This window comes from Gallus gallus, chromosome 21, assembly GCF_016699485.2.
Source record: "Gallus gallus isolate bGalGal1 chromosome 21, bGalGal1.mat.broiler.GRCg7b, whole genome shotgun sequence".
Lineage (NCBI taxonomy): Eukaryota > Metazoa > Chordata > Aves > Galliformes > Phasianidae > Gallus > Gallus gallus.
Window position 1 is genome coordinate 4,322,982 of NC_052552.1, and position 18,165 is coordinate 4,341,146.

General features: G+C 55.8%; 2 protein-coding genes across 4 annotated transcripts in view; both read right to left on the minus strand.

Annotated features, from left to right (window-relative positions):
• Positions 1-1,010: 1,010 nt before the first annotated feature.
• Positions 1,011-4,474, minus strand: RSG1 (REM2 and RAB like small GTPase 1). The gene is made up of 6 exons (XM_015297035.4): positions 4,429-4,474; positions 4,055-4,152; positions 3,789-3,941; positions 1,996-2,120; positions 1,768-1,904; positions 1,011-1,329 (listed from the first exon to the last, which is right to left on the minus strand). Exons 2-6 carry the CDS (start codon positions 4,137-4,139, stop codon positions 1,110-1,112), a joined length of 720 nt encoding a protein of 239 aa, XP_015152521.2. The 5' UTR covers positions 4,140-4,152; positions 4,429-4,474; the 3' UTR covers positions 1,011-1,109.
• A 367-nt stretch (positions 4,475-4,841) lies between these two features.
• Positions 4,842-18,165, minus strand: part of FBXO42 (F-box protein 42) — a 39,466-nt gene continuing 26,142 nt past the window's right edge. For all 3 annotated transcript variants that reach the window (XM_417619.8, XM_015297026.4, XM_046903275.1), the window contains exons 5-10: positions 10,395-10,548; positions 9,365-9,475; positions 8,710-8,806; positions 8,242-8,298; positions 7,677-7,793; positions 4,842-7,516 (exon numbers count right to left, since the gene is read on the minus strand). In XM_417619.8, coding sequence (XP_417619.6) covers positions 6,440-7,516; positions 7,677-7,793; positions 8,242-8,298; positions 8,710-8,806; positions 9,365-9,475; positions 10,395-10,548 — 1,613 coding nt within the window. In that variant the 3' untranslated portion in view covers positions 4,842-6,439. The remainder of the gene's footprint in view (positions 7,517-7,676; positions 7,794-8,241; positions 8,299-8,709; positions 8,807-9,364; positions 9,476-10,394; positions 10,549-18,165) is intronic.

Sequence of the window (18,165 nt, forward strand, 5' to 3'; positions counted from 1 at the left end):
GGGCTGCGGAGACCCCGCCCGCATTCGTACCCCCGCGGCACGCGAGGGGTTAAAGGGCCCCTCACCCCATCCCCCCCCCCCCTCCCTTTCATTCATGAAACGGCGTGGAAAGGGGGGGGGGGGGGGGGGGGGGGGCAGCCAATGGCGGGGGGGGGCGGGGCGTAGCGGTTCCCACCCGCAGCGCTGCGGGGATGGGGGGCAGTGCCCGGAGAGCGCTGCGGGAGCGCGTCTGATGGCCGTCCGGCCGTCTGTCCTTCCGCTGCACGGCCGGTCTGTCCCTGCCCGCCTCTCCCCCCCCCCATCCCCCCACCTGTCCGTCTGTCCGGCCCTCTGCTCAGCCGTCTGTCCCTCCAAGCATTTCCCCATCCATCCATCCATCCATCCGTGCGTCCATCCACCCCTCTGTCCCCCCATCCATCCCCCCACACATCCCCCCCATCTATCCCTTCCTCCATCCACCCCCCACCCCTCCATCCCTCCCCACCCCCCCCATCCGACCCCCCCTCCCCCAGCACACCCCCCACCCTTCGTCCCCGTTCTCCCCACTGTCCCCCCCCCCAACCCCCCATCTGCCCCCACACTTTTGGGACGTTTCCAGCACTTTCTCCCAGGGTTGTGACGCTCCCGGATGGACCGGCCGGGCCGGCCCCGCTGCTCCCCAAAACCTCACCGCACCCCGAGCCCCGCCGTGACCCCAACCCGTCCCACAGCACACCTCACATCGCCGCCGTGGGGTGGGAGCTGCGGTTCCCCAAACCCCCATTAGGGCCTTTTGGAGGCGGTTGGGGTCCCGTCCTGTCGGGGTCCCCCCCCCAAATTCCCAGCATCCTCCAGCACCCCAAATCCACGTCACCCCCAGATCTTATGGGGACAGCACCCACCCAAACAGCGACCACACTCCCCACCCCCCCCCCCGAGGACCCTGGGCAGCCCCTCCTCCCGCACCCCAAAATGTAGGGACTCCTTCCTCCTTTCCCCCCCTCACCCCAAAAAAACTCTCCAACCCGGGCTTTGGAAAACCAACACTGTTTAATGGCAGGGGGAGCCCAGACGCCACGGTGAGGGGCTCCCACGCCCCCAAAACATGGAACCCCCCACCAAAACGGGGTTCAGCCCTCGGGGGCCCCCTGACCCTCTGGGATGACACCAGCTGCCATCTGGTCGCGCTGCCACAGCTGCCCCACCAGGGCATCCAGCAGTGGGGCCACCCGTGCCAGACCCCCCCGGCCCACCCCAGAACCCCCTGCCCGCAGCACCCGCAGCCCCCAGTTGTCCTCGAAGGCAGCCACGTCCGCCTCCGTCACAGCAGTGTGGGGACACAGGTCGAATCTGAGGACACGGAGGGGTTACGGTGACGGCAGCGCCCCAAAAATCCCATAGGGCTGGAGGTGGGGGGAACAAGGAGGGGGATGCCGGGATTTGGGGGGGCTGAGGGTTTGGGGGGGGTGGGGAGCTGAGATTTAGGGTGATGGTGATACAGGGGTGCTGGGATGCTGGGCATTTGGGGTGCTGGGATTTGATAGGGAGGGGGGTGATGGGATTTCGGCTGCTCTGCGATGCTGAGGGTTTGGGGTGCTGGAAGGCGATGTGGATTTTGGGGCGCTGAGATGCTGGGGATGGGGGCGATGCGGATTCAGGGTGCTGCGGGATACCGAGGATTTGGAGCGCTCGGGATTTGGGGTTTTATGGGAGAGCAGGGAAGGGCGGTGCAGGGGATTCGAGGCGCTTCGCTTCAATGGGGTGGGGGCTGCTGGGGACCCCCGGTACCTGGTGCCCACCACCACACGCAGCGTATCCTCGCTGGGCTGCAGCACACGCGCCAGCCGCGCCGGCAGCTCCTCGAAGGACGCGCGGTCGGTGAAGGAGAAGAGCAAAAGGACGGCGTCCGCCTCCTCCCTGCATGCCTGGAGGAGGAGAGGCGGCCGTCACCCATCTCAGCGCCCCGCATCCCTCCCCCCCCCCCCCCCTCTGACCCCACGTCTGCCCCCAACTCACGGGCAGGAGGTGCTCGAATTTCCGCAGGGCACTCTCCCCGCAGTCCCAGAAACGCAGTTGGAAGAGCACGGGGCGCTCGGAGCCCAGCGGCACGGCGGGCCAGAACAGCGTGCTCACCTCGATGCCTGCAGGGCAGTGATGGGACATGGGGGCGAGGAACTCACCGCACTGTGACACATCCCACAGACCCCCACGTCCCCACCACACCGTCACACTGGGCATCCCATAGGCCTCGTGTCCCCGCTGTGTCCCTACGGTACCATTAACCCGAGCACCCCACAGACCCCACGTCCCTGTGGTCCCCACCGTACCATGACCCATCCCATGGATCCCATGTCCTCACTGTGTCCCCACTGTATCCATGACAACAAGCATCCCACGGACCCCATGTCCTCCCACTGCATCCCCATGGTACATTAACCCAAGCACCCCACAGACCCCAGGTACCCATTGTCAACCCCATACCATGACACCAAGCACCCCATGTCCCCCCAGCTGTGCCCTTACAGTACCATTACACTGAGCATCTCATGAACACCACATCCCCCCCCCATGTCCCTACGGTACCATTAACCCGAGCATCCCACAGACCCCATGTCCCCTCTGTCCCCCCCACACCATGACTCCAAGCACCCCACAGACCCCACGTCCCCGCTGTCCCCACCGTACCATAACACCAAGCACCCCATGGACCCCATGTCCCCCCACTGTGTCCCTATGGTACATTAACCCAAGCACCCCATAGACCCCACGTCCCCCCCACTGTACCCTTACGGTACCGTTACACCGAGCATCCCATGAACCCCACATCCCCCTCCCGTGTCCCTATTATACCATTAACCCGAGCACCCCACAGACCCCATGTCCCCACTGTCCCCCCCCATACCATGACACCAAACACCCCATGGACCCCATGTCTGTGCACTCCCCACCATACCACGACACGGAGCATACCATGGACCCCATGTCCCCTCTGTCCCCCCCACACCACGACACCAAGCACCCCATGGACCCCATGTCCCCCCCACTGTGCCCTTATGGTACCGTTACACCGAGCATCCCATGAACCCCACATCCCTCTCCTGTCTCCCTATGGTACCATTAACCTGAGCATCCCACAGACCCCATGTCCCCTCTGTCCCCCCCGCACCATGACTCCAAGCACCCCACAGACCCCATGCTCCCACCGTACCATAACACCAAGTACCCCATGGACCCCATGTCTGTGCACTCCTCACCATATCATGACACCAAACACCCCATGGACCCCATGTCCCCCCACTGTGTCCCTATGGTACATTAACCCAAGCACCCCATAGACCCCATGTCCCCCCCACTGTGCCCTTATGGTACCGTTACACCGAGCATCCCGTGAACCCCACATCCCCCCCCCATGTCCCTATGGTACCATTAACCCGAGCATCTCACAGACTCCACATCCCCTCTGTCCCCCCTGCACCATGACTCCAAGCACCCCACAGACCCCATGTCCCCACCGTACCATAACACCAAGCACCCCATGGACCCCATGTCCCCCCACTGTGTCCCTATGGTACATTAACCCAAGCACCCCATGGACCCCATGTCCCCACTGTGCCCTTACGGTACCGTTACACCGAGCATCCCATGAACCCCACATCCCCCTCCCGTGTCCCTATTATACCATTAACCCGAGCACCCCACAGACCCCACGTCCCCTCTGTCCCCCCCACACCCCGACACCGATCACCCCACGTCCCCACCGCGCCCCCCCCCACGGTGACCCCGCGCCCCCCCCCACCCCCCCGCCGTACCCAACGTCTCGCGGTGCGAAGTGGGCGCGGGGCTCCCAAGCAGCGCTGCCACCAACGCCGTTTTGCCCACACCGCTGCGTCCCGACACGAAGAGTTTGTAGGTGGCCGTGGGGACACTGAGGGCGGGGGGCAGCGCGGGGCGCTCCAGCAGCCCTGGGGGGGGTGGGAGAGAAGGGGGGGGGGGGGGGGGGGAAGAGGGGAAGGTGAGGTTTTGGGGGCGGTTTGGGGATCACGTGGGGGGGTTTGGGGGCGCTGCGGGGTCTCACCAAAAACTCTGCGCTGGTTCTTGTGGAGGATGGAGGCCAGGAAGGGGCGGCCGGGGGGGGACAGCAGCCAGCCCGGCTCCACCATCGCGGGGGGGCACCTGGGGAGCACACGGGGAGACCCCCACGGCCGTGGGGCACTGCGCCCCTACGGGCCTCCATTGCCCCCAGTGGGCCTCCGCGCCCCTACCGGTTCCGCATCCCTCTCTAAACGGCCCCTCGTGGGGCGCCCCGTTACACCCTCTGCCCGCCCACGGGGCCGCGCATCCCGCCCCGAGCCCGCGGCCCACCCGCGTGCCGCCCCACGGCTCCCCGAACGCCCCCGGGCAGCGCCCACCCCCCGCCATCCCTCCCCGCCGCGCTCCCGCCTCCCTCACCCGCGGCCGCTTCCGCCCGAATGACGTCACGCGGGGGCGTGGCCTCGCGTACGCCCCGCCTCTTCCGGCGACTTCGCGTGCGCTGCCGTATGGGGCCTTAAAGCTACGGGGACGGCTGTAGGAGAACCCAAAGCCGTAGGTTACGGACAGTGGGCCCCAGAGCTACCCCGTATGAACCCCTATAACCCTCCACGAGCCCCCAGACCTCTGTGTCGTGAGAGAAAAGCCCCATATGCTATAGGTTACCCCAAACCTATAGGGTAGGGCACCCCGAGCCTTATAAGTTTAAGACCCCCCGGCATTATGGGCTGCCCTATGGATGATGGGGGCCCACGGGACACCCCTATGGCGAAGCACTGCCCCACCCCCACAGCCCCCAAACGCCGCCCCGTTGCCCCCCATGCAGACGCAGCTTTCGGCCACTTCTTCCGATCTTTATTTGTTAAACGGCTAAAAATTCCTCACGGGAGGGAGAGTGGAACGTAAAAAAAAAAAAAAAAAAGCCAAAAACCCACCAAAAAAAAAAAAAGTACACAGATTTCCTTAAATATCACCAAAAAAGGGACTCCTCACCCCGCCACGCGTGGCCCAGCCGCCGGGCGCTGCCGTTTTGGGGTCATTTGAAGGGGATTTGAGGCCGTTATAGGAGAGCACGAAGGGTGGCGGCTGGTGGGGATGGGCGGCCGTAGCACAGCCCGCTCCCCGCAGCCCCACGTCTGCTCTTTTTGTGTTTTCCTTTGTGGAAGGGGGACGCTGAGACATGCAGGCAGGAGGGAAACGTCGGGCGTCGCGTGGGGGTCCCCGAGGAGCGGCCATTTGGGAAGGGATGGAACCGAAGGGTTATCTACAAACTGCAGGTGAGGCGCTGCCCTCTCCCAGCCCCATCCCACACGGGGCTCCCCAGCCCCGTCGGACCCCAACGGTTCTATTGTAGTAGAAAACAACGAGCCCCGATCCTTTACGGGGAGGGCCGCGAGCCCAAAGGCCGGGGGTTGCGGCGGCGAAGCCGGCAAAGCTCAGTGGGGACGGCGAGGAGATGGGGCCACGTCATGGCGCTGCCGGTGCACGGGGCTGTGTTTTTTGGGGGGTGATTTCCTACTTTTTTTGCTATGTCAGGTGCTGAAGCCGGGAGCATCCTCAGGAAGGGCGCGCTGTCGGTGGAACGGAGCGGAACGCGCCCGGCTTCCCCCCACCTCGAGCTGGAACGGAAGGAAGGAGGGAGGCAGGAAGGAAGGAAAGTCTGTCCCAGACGGACACACGGGTTCAATCCATTTGGATTTTGCTTTGTTTTAATCTTTGCGGAAGGAGGCACATGCAAAGATGGTTCTGTTCCTGCACTGGAGGCTCACGCCGTGCCGCTCGGGTGCACCGGCGCTCAGCATTTCAGGCTGTTCCTTTCAGCATTTCCAATCCCTCTGTTGGGAACGCGCAGCAGCAGCAGAGCACCGAGGCTGCTGGGCAAGGAGGGCTGTGAAAGCAAGTCCTGCCCGTCCTATGCACAATGACTTTTATTTTTTGGCTTTTCAACGCAAAACTGTCCTTTCTTCCTTCTTACGGTCCCGCAACGAGGACAGGAATGGAGCTGTCAGGCCAAAGGGGTGAGAGGCAAAAAGAAGGCATCGTGTTTGTGTCGAGCAAAGCTTACGGTCACAGCTTGCAGTGCTGAAGGTTTGTTCAGGTATTGCTCTTGTTTTCCTTCCTCCGAGCACAGGAATCGTCAGTGCAATGAGCTGACAGCCTCCTGCTGCGAGGTTGGCTCTAGGAAAGCACCGGGACTCGCCCTACGTCCTTGGCCTGGGCTGCAGCATGGAGCACAGTAACAGGTCCTACAGCGGGGCGCTGCTCCCCTGCTTGTAAACACGATTTGCTTCACCGGGGCGTGCTGGAGGTTGGCTTGGGCTGCATTGTTTGTTGTTCCCTAATTCACAGTTTGAATGCCTGCGCGACAGATTTCAGAGGGAGAGGGAGAGCCATGGGGGGAGGGGAGCGGTGGCGGTGCGCTCGGGCCACATTATCTCTTTGCTCGCACAAAGTACAAGGCATTTGTTTTGGGATAGTACTTCACGTTCTGTTTCTTGTCCATCAGGCCACCGAAGATGATGAGCTCCCCTCTGCCTTGCACCACAGTGTGCAGGCTGGTCTCGGGCGGCCCCACCACCGAGCTGCTAGTGAACACCTTCCATTTCACTCGCCCTTTCTCCTTGGTGTCCTTAATGTCCAGCACATACATCTGCATGGGTTTGCAGTTCATGCTCTGGTACAAAGGCTTCCCCACGTTGAGGGACTGAGGAGGGTGGTGGCCCAGGCGGCGGGCGATGGGCGGCAGCGAGTGGCTGTCACCTTGAGCAGAGCCCGGCCGTGCGTCGGCACCGCTGCCCTGGCTGCCCGGGGAGCCCGGCGAGGAGCCGAGCGGGGGGCTGAGAGCAGCAGAAGCTGGGGGAGCTTTGGAGGAGAGGGCTTTGATGGCCTCCAAGCTCCTGCGGAGCGCTCCGGGGGACACGGCTCCCGGCAGGGAGTGGGGCGGCGTGTGGATGCCGTTGGTGTGCTCGGGGGGGTTGCGCAGCGTCCTGCTGTCCGCGCCATCCGTCTGGCACAGGGAAGCTGTTTTCTGCTCCCAGCTCAGATCGATGGAGCCCAAACGCAGGTCCTTCTGCTCCGGCAGCGATCCCCGCCTCGGCGCCAGAGCGAGCCCAACTTTCAGCTCGCATCCTTCAGTGGCTCCGGGCGTGCCGGGCGATATGAGCTGCACTGGGCTGTCCAAGGAGGCCCCGCCAGGCGCGGCAGCCCCGGGCGATAAGCTGCCACCATTGAGCACCGGGGAGCTGTCACCTCTGGCTGGGGAGAGGCTGCCCTCCCGTGAACCTGAGGGTGTCTGGCGCTGGGCTCTGGGCCTGAGGGTGCCCCAGCGGCCGTTGACGCACGGAGCCTCATCCGTGGTCCTGACTGGGGACTGGGAGCGGTACTCGCGCGTTTCGGGGACCAGGGCGGGCGGTGTGGCACTGATGGGAGAGGGACGAGAGTTCAGGCTGGGGCTCAGCGGGGCTCTGCCACTGGGAGCCTGGCTGAAGACCACGACGCACTGTCCTACCTGCAAGAGAGGAGAGGGAATGGGTTATGGACTGCTGGGGGGGATGCTGGCACAGCTGGGACAAAAAGGAAGAGAGCTTGGGGCATTCCGGGCAGGAAAGTATACAGATATGTGCAAAAGAGCAGAGATCCCACTGCACCTGTCTCAAAGCCAGACTCACCCTGCAGGCAGGATGGCACCACAGCTCCGGGGCTCCATGGTCCTCATTCTCCACCTTGAGTGGCTGCCACGTCCAGGGGTTTGCCTGCATGTGCAGCAGCCAGGCGTCTTTGAACAGCTGTGAAGAAAAGCACAAGGGATTCAGGAGACCAGTGTGCGGCCAAGATCATCCTACAGGGGCAGGAATGATGCTGGGCAGCTGCCTCACTGCTGCAGACAGAGGGACAGTGACCTACATTAGGATCTGATCACCCAGGGGTGACTACACCCTGCTGTGGCTATGCACAAGTCCCTTCATCTTCATCTGCTGTCCCAGTGTAAAGTCAGGGCTTCTAATTAACCTCAGTGAGCTGCTCAGATAGCTCCTGGGATGACTTTTATTAATTAAAGGCAGCTCCAGCTATAGTGCCAGCTCTGCTGGAAAGTCTGCAGTGGGCATCTCAGATCTGCAGGACAAAAGGCTACCTGGGGAAAGCAAAGAGCCTTCCTGCTCCCCAGCCTGCACCGAGGGCTCATGGTGCAGCAGGACGTGCAGTTAATGCCCACGCTCCCCACAGGATACTTACTGCGTTGGGACCACCACAGCCACCAAGGATTAAAATGGTTTCGTCATCTATGACAATCTGGGGAGGGCAAAGAAGAGCATTTCAGACCAGCAAAACCAGCATGTGGTAACACTTCATTGTTAAATGCCGCAGGGTAAGATAGCTGTTCCTCCTCTGATGGGTTAAACAGCAATTTGTTTCTAGAAATGCTCATTACAGTTCTGGGGCATGTGCAAGATGCAGTCTGGTATCTACCTGAGCCTCAGGGAGATTAGAAGTGTAATCTCATAGAACAGCTGGCTAGAGAAAACAAGGGCACGGCATGCAAAGACTGTAAAGATAACTAACTCAGAAATGGGGCACTAGTTTGCAGGTGACCCACAGAGAGCTGCCTGGAAGCTGGAAATTCAGCCATGCCTGGTTTCTGTTTGGCAGCAGATGCCTGTGCTAAGGCTGGTTGTGGAGCAGAGTGAGAGAAGAGAGCATCACCTGAGATTGGCCACCCCGCGGGTGAGGGCTGGGCCCAGAGATGTTTGGCTTGGACCAAGCCCACTGCTCGAGATCCAGCACCCAGACGTCGTTGCTCCTGTGGGGGTATGAGAAAACAGGCAAAGGCTCAGCTCGAGGTTCCAACCAAGCACCTGCTCACAGCACAACCATGCCCTCTGGATCTCTGAAATGCTGACTCTGGGGTGAGGTTTTAATCACAGAACAGGTTTGCTGCAGGCTACCTGCCCCCAGGGAACTCACTCCAGGAGGTGAAATGCCTAGCAAACAGCCAGCAGACCCTGCAGAAGCCTGCAGCAAGCATCAGCCCATCTCTGCTCCCAGCCACAAGGGCGGGCAGGGTGAGCACAGTGGATTATCTCAGATCTCTCTGATCAAAACACTGATCTGCAGCCTTCCCACACACCTCACCACCTCCCTGCTGTCCCAGTTCAGGGTATTGCTTCAGGCAGTGTTGGCAGCACTCTGTGCTACGAGGACAACCAGGCAGCACACTTACCTCTAGCCTAGGCAGTCACAAGGGGATCCTGCTGCAATGCTCTCACAGCCCAGCCTCACGCAGATTCCTTTCTGAAATGCTATCCCACCCCACACCCCTTGCAGGAGAACCTGTCCAATGCCTTCACCCCAAACTTACATTTGCCGAGATCCCAGCGAGCCCCCAAAGACGATCATTTTGTCCTCAATGACACAAGAGGAGTGTCCTGCCATGGGAGGAGGGCCGTGGGTGGTCACGATGCAGTTCCACCTGGGGGAAGAGGGAGAAGGAGATTCAGCACAGGGTCAGGAAGGACAGTGCTGGATGGATGGCGACATGAGAAAACCCATGGGCCAGCCAAGCCCTTGAGGATGCACTGCAGAGGAAAACCAACAAAGACCCAAAGAGTAACGAAACTCATTAGAAGTATCAATGTGCTGAACATTTTTAGAACATGACAAAGCCACGGGGCAAACTTGGAAATATTGACCCTTTCAATTAAGTTTGCCCTGACTTCTTTCCAACGCAGTTTAATTACAGAGTTCGAATGACACTGCCCGAAAGTGCATTGGATAATTGACACTTTTGATGATTAAAAGTTCTCAATGAAAGAGGAGAAAGAACCCTCACTGCTTTGATAGAGCATTTGCTTCTTTCTCACACAAGCAGCAGTTGAGAAAGCATGGTCTGAAAGCAGCTGCATGCTGGTTAAAGGGAATAGGAAAGGGCCACGGGAGCTTTGAATTCTGAATCACAGACAAAAGGGAAAACCTCAGGGATTGAGGCTTTCTCTCTCACTTTCCTCAGAAAGTCCTGAAGCTCACAGCCAAACAAATTATGCATTGAAAATATTCGCACCCAGTTTTCCTGCCCGTGTGGAAGACATTCCAAGGAGCACTGAGGTGGTGCTGGCAGCTTTTCAGCGCGAGTCTGCAGCAAGCACCGCCCCAGAGGTGTCAGACAGCAGTGTGCTCAGCTCCCCGGGCCTGAGCAGCGATGCTTTGCTTTTTTTTTTGTTTGAAATGGAGCCTCGCAGACAAGCCAGGATCAGCCACACCTTGGAAACCAGGAATGTGCACAGCTTCCCCGTCCCTGCAGCCCGTGGCTCCCTCCAGCAGCTCCCCAGCAGCGCCGCAGACATTCCTTGCGAGGATCAAAGGCTGTGTTTCAAATCCAGATGTTCTCTTACCAGTTTTTGGAGGGCGAGTATGTGTGGATTTCATCGAAGAACCTCTCAGGCTGGTGCAGGGGGTATGGGCTCGGCCGTGTCCACCCACCAAACAGCACCAGCAGGTCCTTGTAGACCACCAGCGTGGCCCCAGCCTTGGGCGAGGGGTACGAACCTGGGCAGGGGGAGAAGAGAGGAGGGTTAAGAGACCATCCTCAGACACAGGCATCAAACCTGATGTGAATTTCACCCCAGTGCCATGATGTGAGGACTCCACCTTCGGAAAAAGGGGGAAAAAAAAGAAAAAAAAAGCAGCAAAGAAGGCAAAATTAGAGCTGGGAGCCTGGGAAGAAAACTACTGCCAATTTGTGTTGCTGTAATTAGTAGGAGCCTAAAAGCACATTTCACGTATGGCAAAACATCTGTCAGTCACTGGCAGGAAATTACTAGCTTTCCACCATATCCCTTTAAATTATTGCTTTAGCACTGAATAAAAGCAATAATTACCTCCAAATACCTAACTTCTCCCCAAGGACGGAGCAAGAAGGAATGCTAATTCACATGCATCCAGTGCTGCTCCTGGAGGACTGCTTGGGAACTCACAAGCAGCAGCAGAAACCCAACCCCCCTGACACAGAGAGGCACAATTAAACCCACAGCACTTTGCTGTGCCAATAAGCAATCGCTCCCTGAGTCTATCAGAAAATGAGGCCCGGGCCTCTGCAAAAATACTCCCTTGCTGCAATGTTAGATGTTGAGTCAGGTGAATGGCTGGGCTTCCTACAGCTGTAACCAGCACCAGGTAGGTTCCTTCATCAATGCAGATCTCAAATATTCATAAATACACCGCCTGAAAGCATCACACAAAAAAAGGGTTGTGCGGGACCAGGGGAGCCCAAGGGCAAAGCTGTGCATTTGGCCATGGAAGCACCATCACCCTCTCTGAAGTGCTGAGATAACAAAGCCACCGCTCTCCTCTGATGTCCTAATGGGACTCAGGGAAGCATTTTTAGCAGGTAATGACATGCAGAACCGGGACTATTTTTAAAAGAAACTGGAGCAGCTATTTTAAGATGCTGCAGCTGAGAAAAGCAATTCGATTGGGATGGATTGCAGGTGGTGGGTGAGAACAGCTGAGCCAAAAAGCACCCCTGACCCAGGAGCCCTTTGCTGGGGACAGAGCATACTGTACTGCTGCTCTCAGGTGCTAAGGCACATGTGTAGCATGGCAAGGCCATACCCAAGGTCTCCTTAAAGTGCCAGAAGAGGGTTATGGTCAGTTACTTGTTGATCCCAGTCAGATTTCATATTTCCAGTTTTCCTGGCTGCGTGCAATTCATTCATCCACACCAGCAGGTCTGCAGCCCTGGTAGAGCTTAGAAGGGACACTCCCAAGCTTGGTGTGGCAAATTGGTTGCTAGAAAGTTTTCTGTCTGGTTTGGAGAGAAGAAGTTGGTTGGGCTCATCCAGCCAGGACACGACACAGGGGCACGTAGCTGGTCGGGGTGTGCTTGTCCATCTGCAAAGGGGAACCCCAGTGTGATGTAAAGTGTGGGTTTTAAACTGAGACATGAGTTCATGCTGAACAAAAAGGGTCCCACTGCAAGTTGGGGTGTGGGCCAAGAGGCAAAGCACCACTTTGCTCTGAAAGGTCTCCATCCTGCTGCAAGCTGAAGGCCACAGCCCCTGCTGCAGACACCTAGGTGCTTTCCAAAGGAGTCAATAAGCACCATGCAATCAGCCCAAGGCAGAGGTCAGCCCTGGTTTTGCAGGAAGCATTGCCTCTTATTGGAGGCTGCGCAGGTGAAAACGAAAGCAGCATTTCGTTCTGGAAAAAGGTGAATTTCCCAGTCCAAGCATGGTGAGCAGATAGCGTGGTATGCACAGGGCTTCAGAGGGAGCAGGCAGTGCAGAGCAACCTTGCTGGTGCCGGGCGGCAGCTCTGTCTCAGAGCAATCAATGAACTTCGGTCCATGGGGTGGAGCACACAGAAATGGGGGTAATTTCGTAGGGCATGGCGGCTCTCTGCAAAATTGCTGTGTGATATGGTTGTGATATCAAAGATGGCTTAGCTTCATTGATCCTGCCTTCAGCATGGGTACAGGGAGTGGCTGGGAGATGGAGAACTAACACTGCTTGCTTATCTCTAGGGCAGAGAAGAGCTCAGGGTGCTGCTGCCAGCAAACTGCAAGCTAATGCTGCAGCCTGGTTCGTTCCCACTTCAAGTTTGAGACACAAAGTACCTTTGGTAGAAGGCAGTGCCCAAGCATGACTCAGTTTCCACTCATTTCCCCCACCCGGTCACTGCTCACCTGGCACCTTTCCGAGCTCAAGAAGGGAAGGAGCACCCGAGGGACACAGTACAGGCCCAGGGCTGCAGCCTTTGTGACTTCAGGTCCCAGGCACGTGGAGCATGGGGATGGGGCAGGCAGCAGTGACATCAAAGGGACACGGCTGCAGCCTGCAGTGACTCACCCTGGGATGGCAGAGCGGTGTTCCAAGCATGTTTGGCACAGGAGGGCTTCCTCCTCTCATAGCTCTGCTATCCCACCACCAAATGAAACTTCTGAGTGATGGCAGTGCTCACAGAAGGGCTTCATTAGCTAATTGTGCCTGTTTTGACAGCTTCCTTGGTCAATGTGATGGAAGCTCCTCCTTGCCAAGCTCAAATGGGTTTCCAAGCTCTGCACCTGATAACATCATCAAGCCCAGTATCAGATTATCTCTCCCCAGGATAAAAATTCTAGCATGCAGAAGGTGTAGCACAAATTAACTATTTCTAAACACAGAAGAAGCCATCTCTTTCCAGCTGGTGCTGTTTATTTAGGAGGGATGAGTGACCAAATGCTGGACGGAGCTATTTGTTCCAGCTGATGGATTTTCCTGGCTCACCAAGCAGGGAGATATTTTTCAAACAAACAAACAAACAAAGCAAATCTGCGGCTTCCGTGGACGCGTGGAAGAGAAATGCTGGCCCTGATCGCTTCTGATGCGAGCTCTGAACACCACCGATCTACGATATGTCCTTATAAGCAGTTTTTAAAGCCCATTTATTCAGCCTTCTAATGCCACTGGAGCAGCACGAGCAGCCACAAAAGAAAAACCTTGCTACAGGGGCACGTGCAACACGCATTTCCAGGCTGCCTTTTAAGCACAGCCCCCGAGCAGCTCCAGAAAGAGGGCAAAGCAATGAACATCAAGCGGAGCTCAAAAGATGAAAATAAAAACGAAGGGGAAAAGTTGCACGATGCTTTTGATGTGATGGAATTAGCCGGATGAAAGAACTGGTTCAGATCAATATCGCTTCGGGGAATTGCTGTAGGAAAGGAGATGGAGTAAAGCCATACATTTGCACCATCCCAGGGTGGTGGGAAGATAAAGAAGGAGTTATTGGGTGTATGAGGGTGAAAAAGCCAGAGAAGCTAAGCTTGAACAGTCAGATATGAAAAGCAACATGTGCTGGTAACCTCATGTTTCCTAAACTTTTTGTAGCTCTGCAAAGCCACGGTGCTTCAGCACAACCCATGTGCAGCAGGACAAAATGCTGTGCTGGCTTTTGCTGCAAAGAGTTTATGCTGTGCTTACAGAGAATTAAAAAGAATCGGTCAAAAGCAAATTCCTTTCAGAAGGAGAAAAGAAAAAGCAATCTGGCTGCCATCAGTGCCAGCAGAATGAGCAGCTCAAAGGGCAGCCTGCGCTTAAAGTGCTCCAAGCACACAGCTCTCTTGCGGAGCTCCTGATGGCGTGTCAGGATTGCATTTAGCAGCCTGGCCTTCAGGCTGGCAGACTCAAAGGAACCAAACTGGGAGCCCTATCTGGAAACCTCATTCCCCCGGCACGCTATCTGCCGAGGCGTTACCCTCAGAATGTGGCTGTGCCCCATTGACAGGAAGGCCACCATTTGCCTTGCTCAGCAGATCCTGAGTCTTGTCTGACAGCATGGAATCCCCCCAGATCTTTCTCCCTCTATGGGAAGGGAAACCAGAGAAGGAAAAAATCCCTTGGCATCGCAGCCTGGATTTTTCTGCAGTAGTCTGCAGATTTGCTTGAAAGCTGTTCCCCCAGCAGAGCACTGAGCAGGATGACAACGAGCCTGGAGGCAGAGGAGCAGCACTCCAGGCAATCCCAGCCCTGGCATCACAACTAGGAGATAACAAAGGGCCACTCCACTGGGAAATGTGGGCATCTGCATGCAGGTCTCACACCAGCTCTCTCCAGAATGGAACTGCATCCTTTAGGACTCACCTGTTTCTGTCCTCAGTTGTTCAAAGAGAGCCACTGAGATCATTTTCAAGACTGGCTTTGGGCTGGGACTGCTAAACCTTAGAGCTTTTAAGAGCCAGGAAAGTATCATCTGCGCTTACTAAAGCCATGTGTGACTTAGTGTTCTCTCCAATCTGGGTTCAAAATCTTTTGGTTTTTTTCCCCCCTGGAAGTATTACATGAGAAAAGAGATCTATACCATCAACACAACCTCAGCTTTGCAGGAGATCAAGAAAAAATGGAGCAGGACCTGAAATGCCTTCTCAACAGGCCCAGCCCACCTCGATCAAACCCTCTGCAGGCACACATGGCTGCTGCCTGCAAGATGCTGCTCAGGGAAATGAATCTCAGAGAATCATTAAGGTTGGAAAGGACCACAAAGGCCATCCAACCCAACCGTCAACCTGGGCCCACCAAACCCACTAAACCCACATCCCTCTGCGCATCGATGCAGAAACAGTGGAGGTGTTCTGCAAGAATATAAGAGCTGGGCTATGTACACCAACCCCCTCGGTGTCCAGGACAGCTGTCACACAGCAAACTCCCATCTTACAATGACACAGGCTCGTGGCACGGGCACAGTGCTGAGACAGAGGACAAGAGTACCGCAGTGCTTCGTGTGGATGCAGATCAGCAAGGATCAGTCACTTCCGAGCTTTTGCAATGTCACAGTCATTTCTTCGTCCTGGAAATTCTCACGCAGCCCAGCCGTAGAGTCCCATCAGCCTATAAAGCTGTTTAAAAGGAGCGGCAGTGCCCTCTGAACCCTGTGCAACAGGATTACTGAGTCATTCTTTGCTAGCGTTAATCAGAAACCTCTTTACACAGTAACAGCAGTGTTGAGCAAAACAGCAACAAGATAGGAGTGCCAGGACGCCCGGGGCTCTGCCCCCTTCCCTCCTAATAGCTGAAAACAAGGATGCAATTTCTGCACCGTGCAATTTACATTGCAATTTCTGCACACAATGGTGCAGGAGGGGCTGTGTTTGCTCCCATCCTGGGCTGGGAAGGTTTCTCACAGCACTGTCACCGCAGTGTCACTCCCAGGTGCTGAGTGCTGCTCACAGTGAGGTCACCCCATCCCCTTCTTTGCAACCTCCCCTGCTTTTGGGAAATGCAAATCTGGCCCTGCCCTAAAAGGGAGTGCTGTTGCAAGCTCCCTCTCCCTCCAGGTGGGTGGAACAGAATACCAGCCAGCTTTTCTAAGCTTTGTTGCGTGTTTTCCCCCCACCCCAGTGATACCGTACCCTGCAGACTTTCAGCAATATGAGTAACAGTCCAACATCCTACACAAAGCAGCTCCAATGCTAATTAAAGAGCTCGGGAGCTGAGAGGGAAAGGGCTGATCAGCTCCTGCCGCTCATCTTCCCTCCAGGAGGCAAACGGAGGAATGGAAATTGCTGTATCAGACTGCAATGTGGTAATGACAGAGTAACTGTAGGGAAGGGACTGAAGAATGTGTGGGTTTGCAGAGGAGCGTGCTCAGTCTGTGCTGAGCTCCACACTTTTCACTCGAGTCACACTCCCAGTTAGCTCCTGTCCCATTGCCATAGCAGGAGGGACACAGCAAGGCAATTCCACAAGTCTGAGAACTCCTTCCAGCCCAAGCCCCAAATTGCTGGTGTCTCAGGAAATGGCTGCTGTGCAATTTGGTGAGGTTAAGGTTACTAAGTGGCTCAAAAACCTCAAACATCCCTCTCCTCATCCTGTGTGTGCAGTCAGAACAGCCTCCCCAGATAAATACAGGCAGCTCGGCCTCGGGAAGAGCAGGGCTCCGTTCAGTTCAGAGCTGTTCTGCAAAGAAAATGCAACTACCTGCTGAAAGCCTGGCATGTGGGTCCCTAACTGCCCCACTTGCTGCTGCTTTCAGCATTTGGTTTGCACTTTATGCTTTGTTCACACTTCTCTCCCTTCTTCCATTAATTCCAGCACTTAATGCCAAACTTGCTAAATATTTCATGCAAGGAATAAAGATTCACCTTTGGACTGCAGACAAGTGTGAGCTAGTGCTTTGTCATTCCGCATGCCTACCAGATTTAAGGAGAGATCAGTTTTAAAGCAGATGTTCTTGTGAAAGGTGGAGAACCAGGCTATGAAGCGCGAGCATTTGGAGCTCTCTGAAAGCAAATCATGCTGGCTGTAATATACCAGAATATCCATATTGCACAGTCAATCTTGAGTGTGACATATGAGATCTTTGTGGACAGGGACCTCAATGCAGAGGCACAGCAGCAGCTGAAAGCCCTGCACTGAGCTGCAAGGCTTTCCCTCCCTGCAGGAGCTCCTGCCGATAGGTGTCAGCACAGCCTGCAAGCAGGGCCTTCCCAACACCTCCAAGCTCCATCTGGCTGAGATGTATCTCACATAAATCTGTCAGGATAGCAGATATCCTGAAGAAATAAAGTTCTCTACGGTTCTTGTGGCAACAAGTGTCAGGAAATAGCCAGACTGCTGCAAGAAAACCCTGCCACGGGTTTTATACCTACTGTGTTAACATCCCTACATAGCCGAGCAGCAAAAGAGCTCTTGCAAAATCAGGCTTAATGTCTGCTTATGGCAACACCAGCTTGAAAGATTGCAGGCTTGTGCTTTGAGGCCATTAAAAAACAAATTGCTCTCCAAGCATTTGGCTTTTGCATGCAGTGCACTGAGTAGTTCAGGATGGAGATTTATATGCGGAATTTCAAAAGTGGACGCTCAAAGTTTCAACCAAATCTTAAATAAGTGACATTCAGAAGCTTCCAAACTCATTGGAAGCTGCTGAGTGGTCAGCACCATTAACAAGGCACAATTACTTGTTTGTCTATATGAGGACTCTTAGCATCAGGAACCTATTTTTGCAGGTCATGGTCTTCTTATTTACTGACATGACCACAAATAGTCTTCCCCAGTTTTGGAACAGCATGCTCATAAGCATGATTTGCAGATGGCCTGGGGTCATGTTTAAAATGAGCACATAGTGCCCACAATGCTGAGAAGTGGCACACATCAGACAGCATTCAACAGCAGTCCCTGCTCCTACCTTTGTGCATTGCTTGGAGAAAAAGGGGTCCAGAGAAGCTCAAAACTCCCAGAGTCCAATAAAGGCAAGAGTGGGAAATTTCCTCCATTAATCTCCGGAGGGATCCATGCCTGGAGACCTTCTCTCTGAGAATCTAAATCTGACAAGGTTAAAGCAACAAGCTATTTTTCATGCCTTGCTGCTAGATTCATGCTGATAACGTTTTGAGAGGGGTCTGTTTTCTGGCATGTGGCTGAGGAAATAAAATGAGTGAGTGCTGAGGCTGAAACATACCCCTGTGCTCAACAAGGATCAGTAGAGGTGTGGGATCTCCTCTGCCTAACTCCATTTCTGCACCAACACTTGCTCAGCTCTTCCCTTGCTGTTCAGTGCCTTAAAGAGAACCTTATGTCTTTAGTCCTGAACTGAGGGAAGAGGAAACTCAAGACAGTTGCTTAAAACATCAATTTCTCTTTCAGACACTTCTCTGCCAGCCTCCTCCATCACATTTCCCCCTGCGAAAGCTTT

What these genes read in the sequence shown, in the direction of transcription:
- RSG1 (XM_015297035.4), bottom strand. Translation starts at nt 4,139, where the DNA reads ATGGTGGAGCCGGGCTGGCTGCTGTCCCCCCCCGGCCGCCCCTTCCTG. An exon ending in TTCGCACCGCGAGACGTTGG is followed by an intron (nt 2,121 to 3,788) that starts GTACGGCGGGGG and finishes ACTGCCCTGCAG; the next exon opens with GCATCGAGGTGAGCACGCTG. An exon ending in AATTCGAGCACCTCCTGCCC is followed by an intron (nt 1,905 to 1,995) that starts GTGAGTTGGGGG and finishes CTCCTCCTCCAG; the next exon opens with GCATGCAGGGAGGAGGCGGA.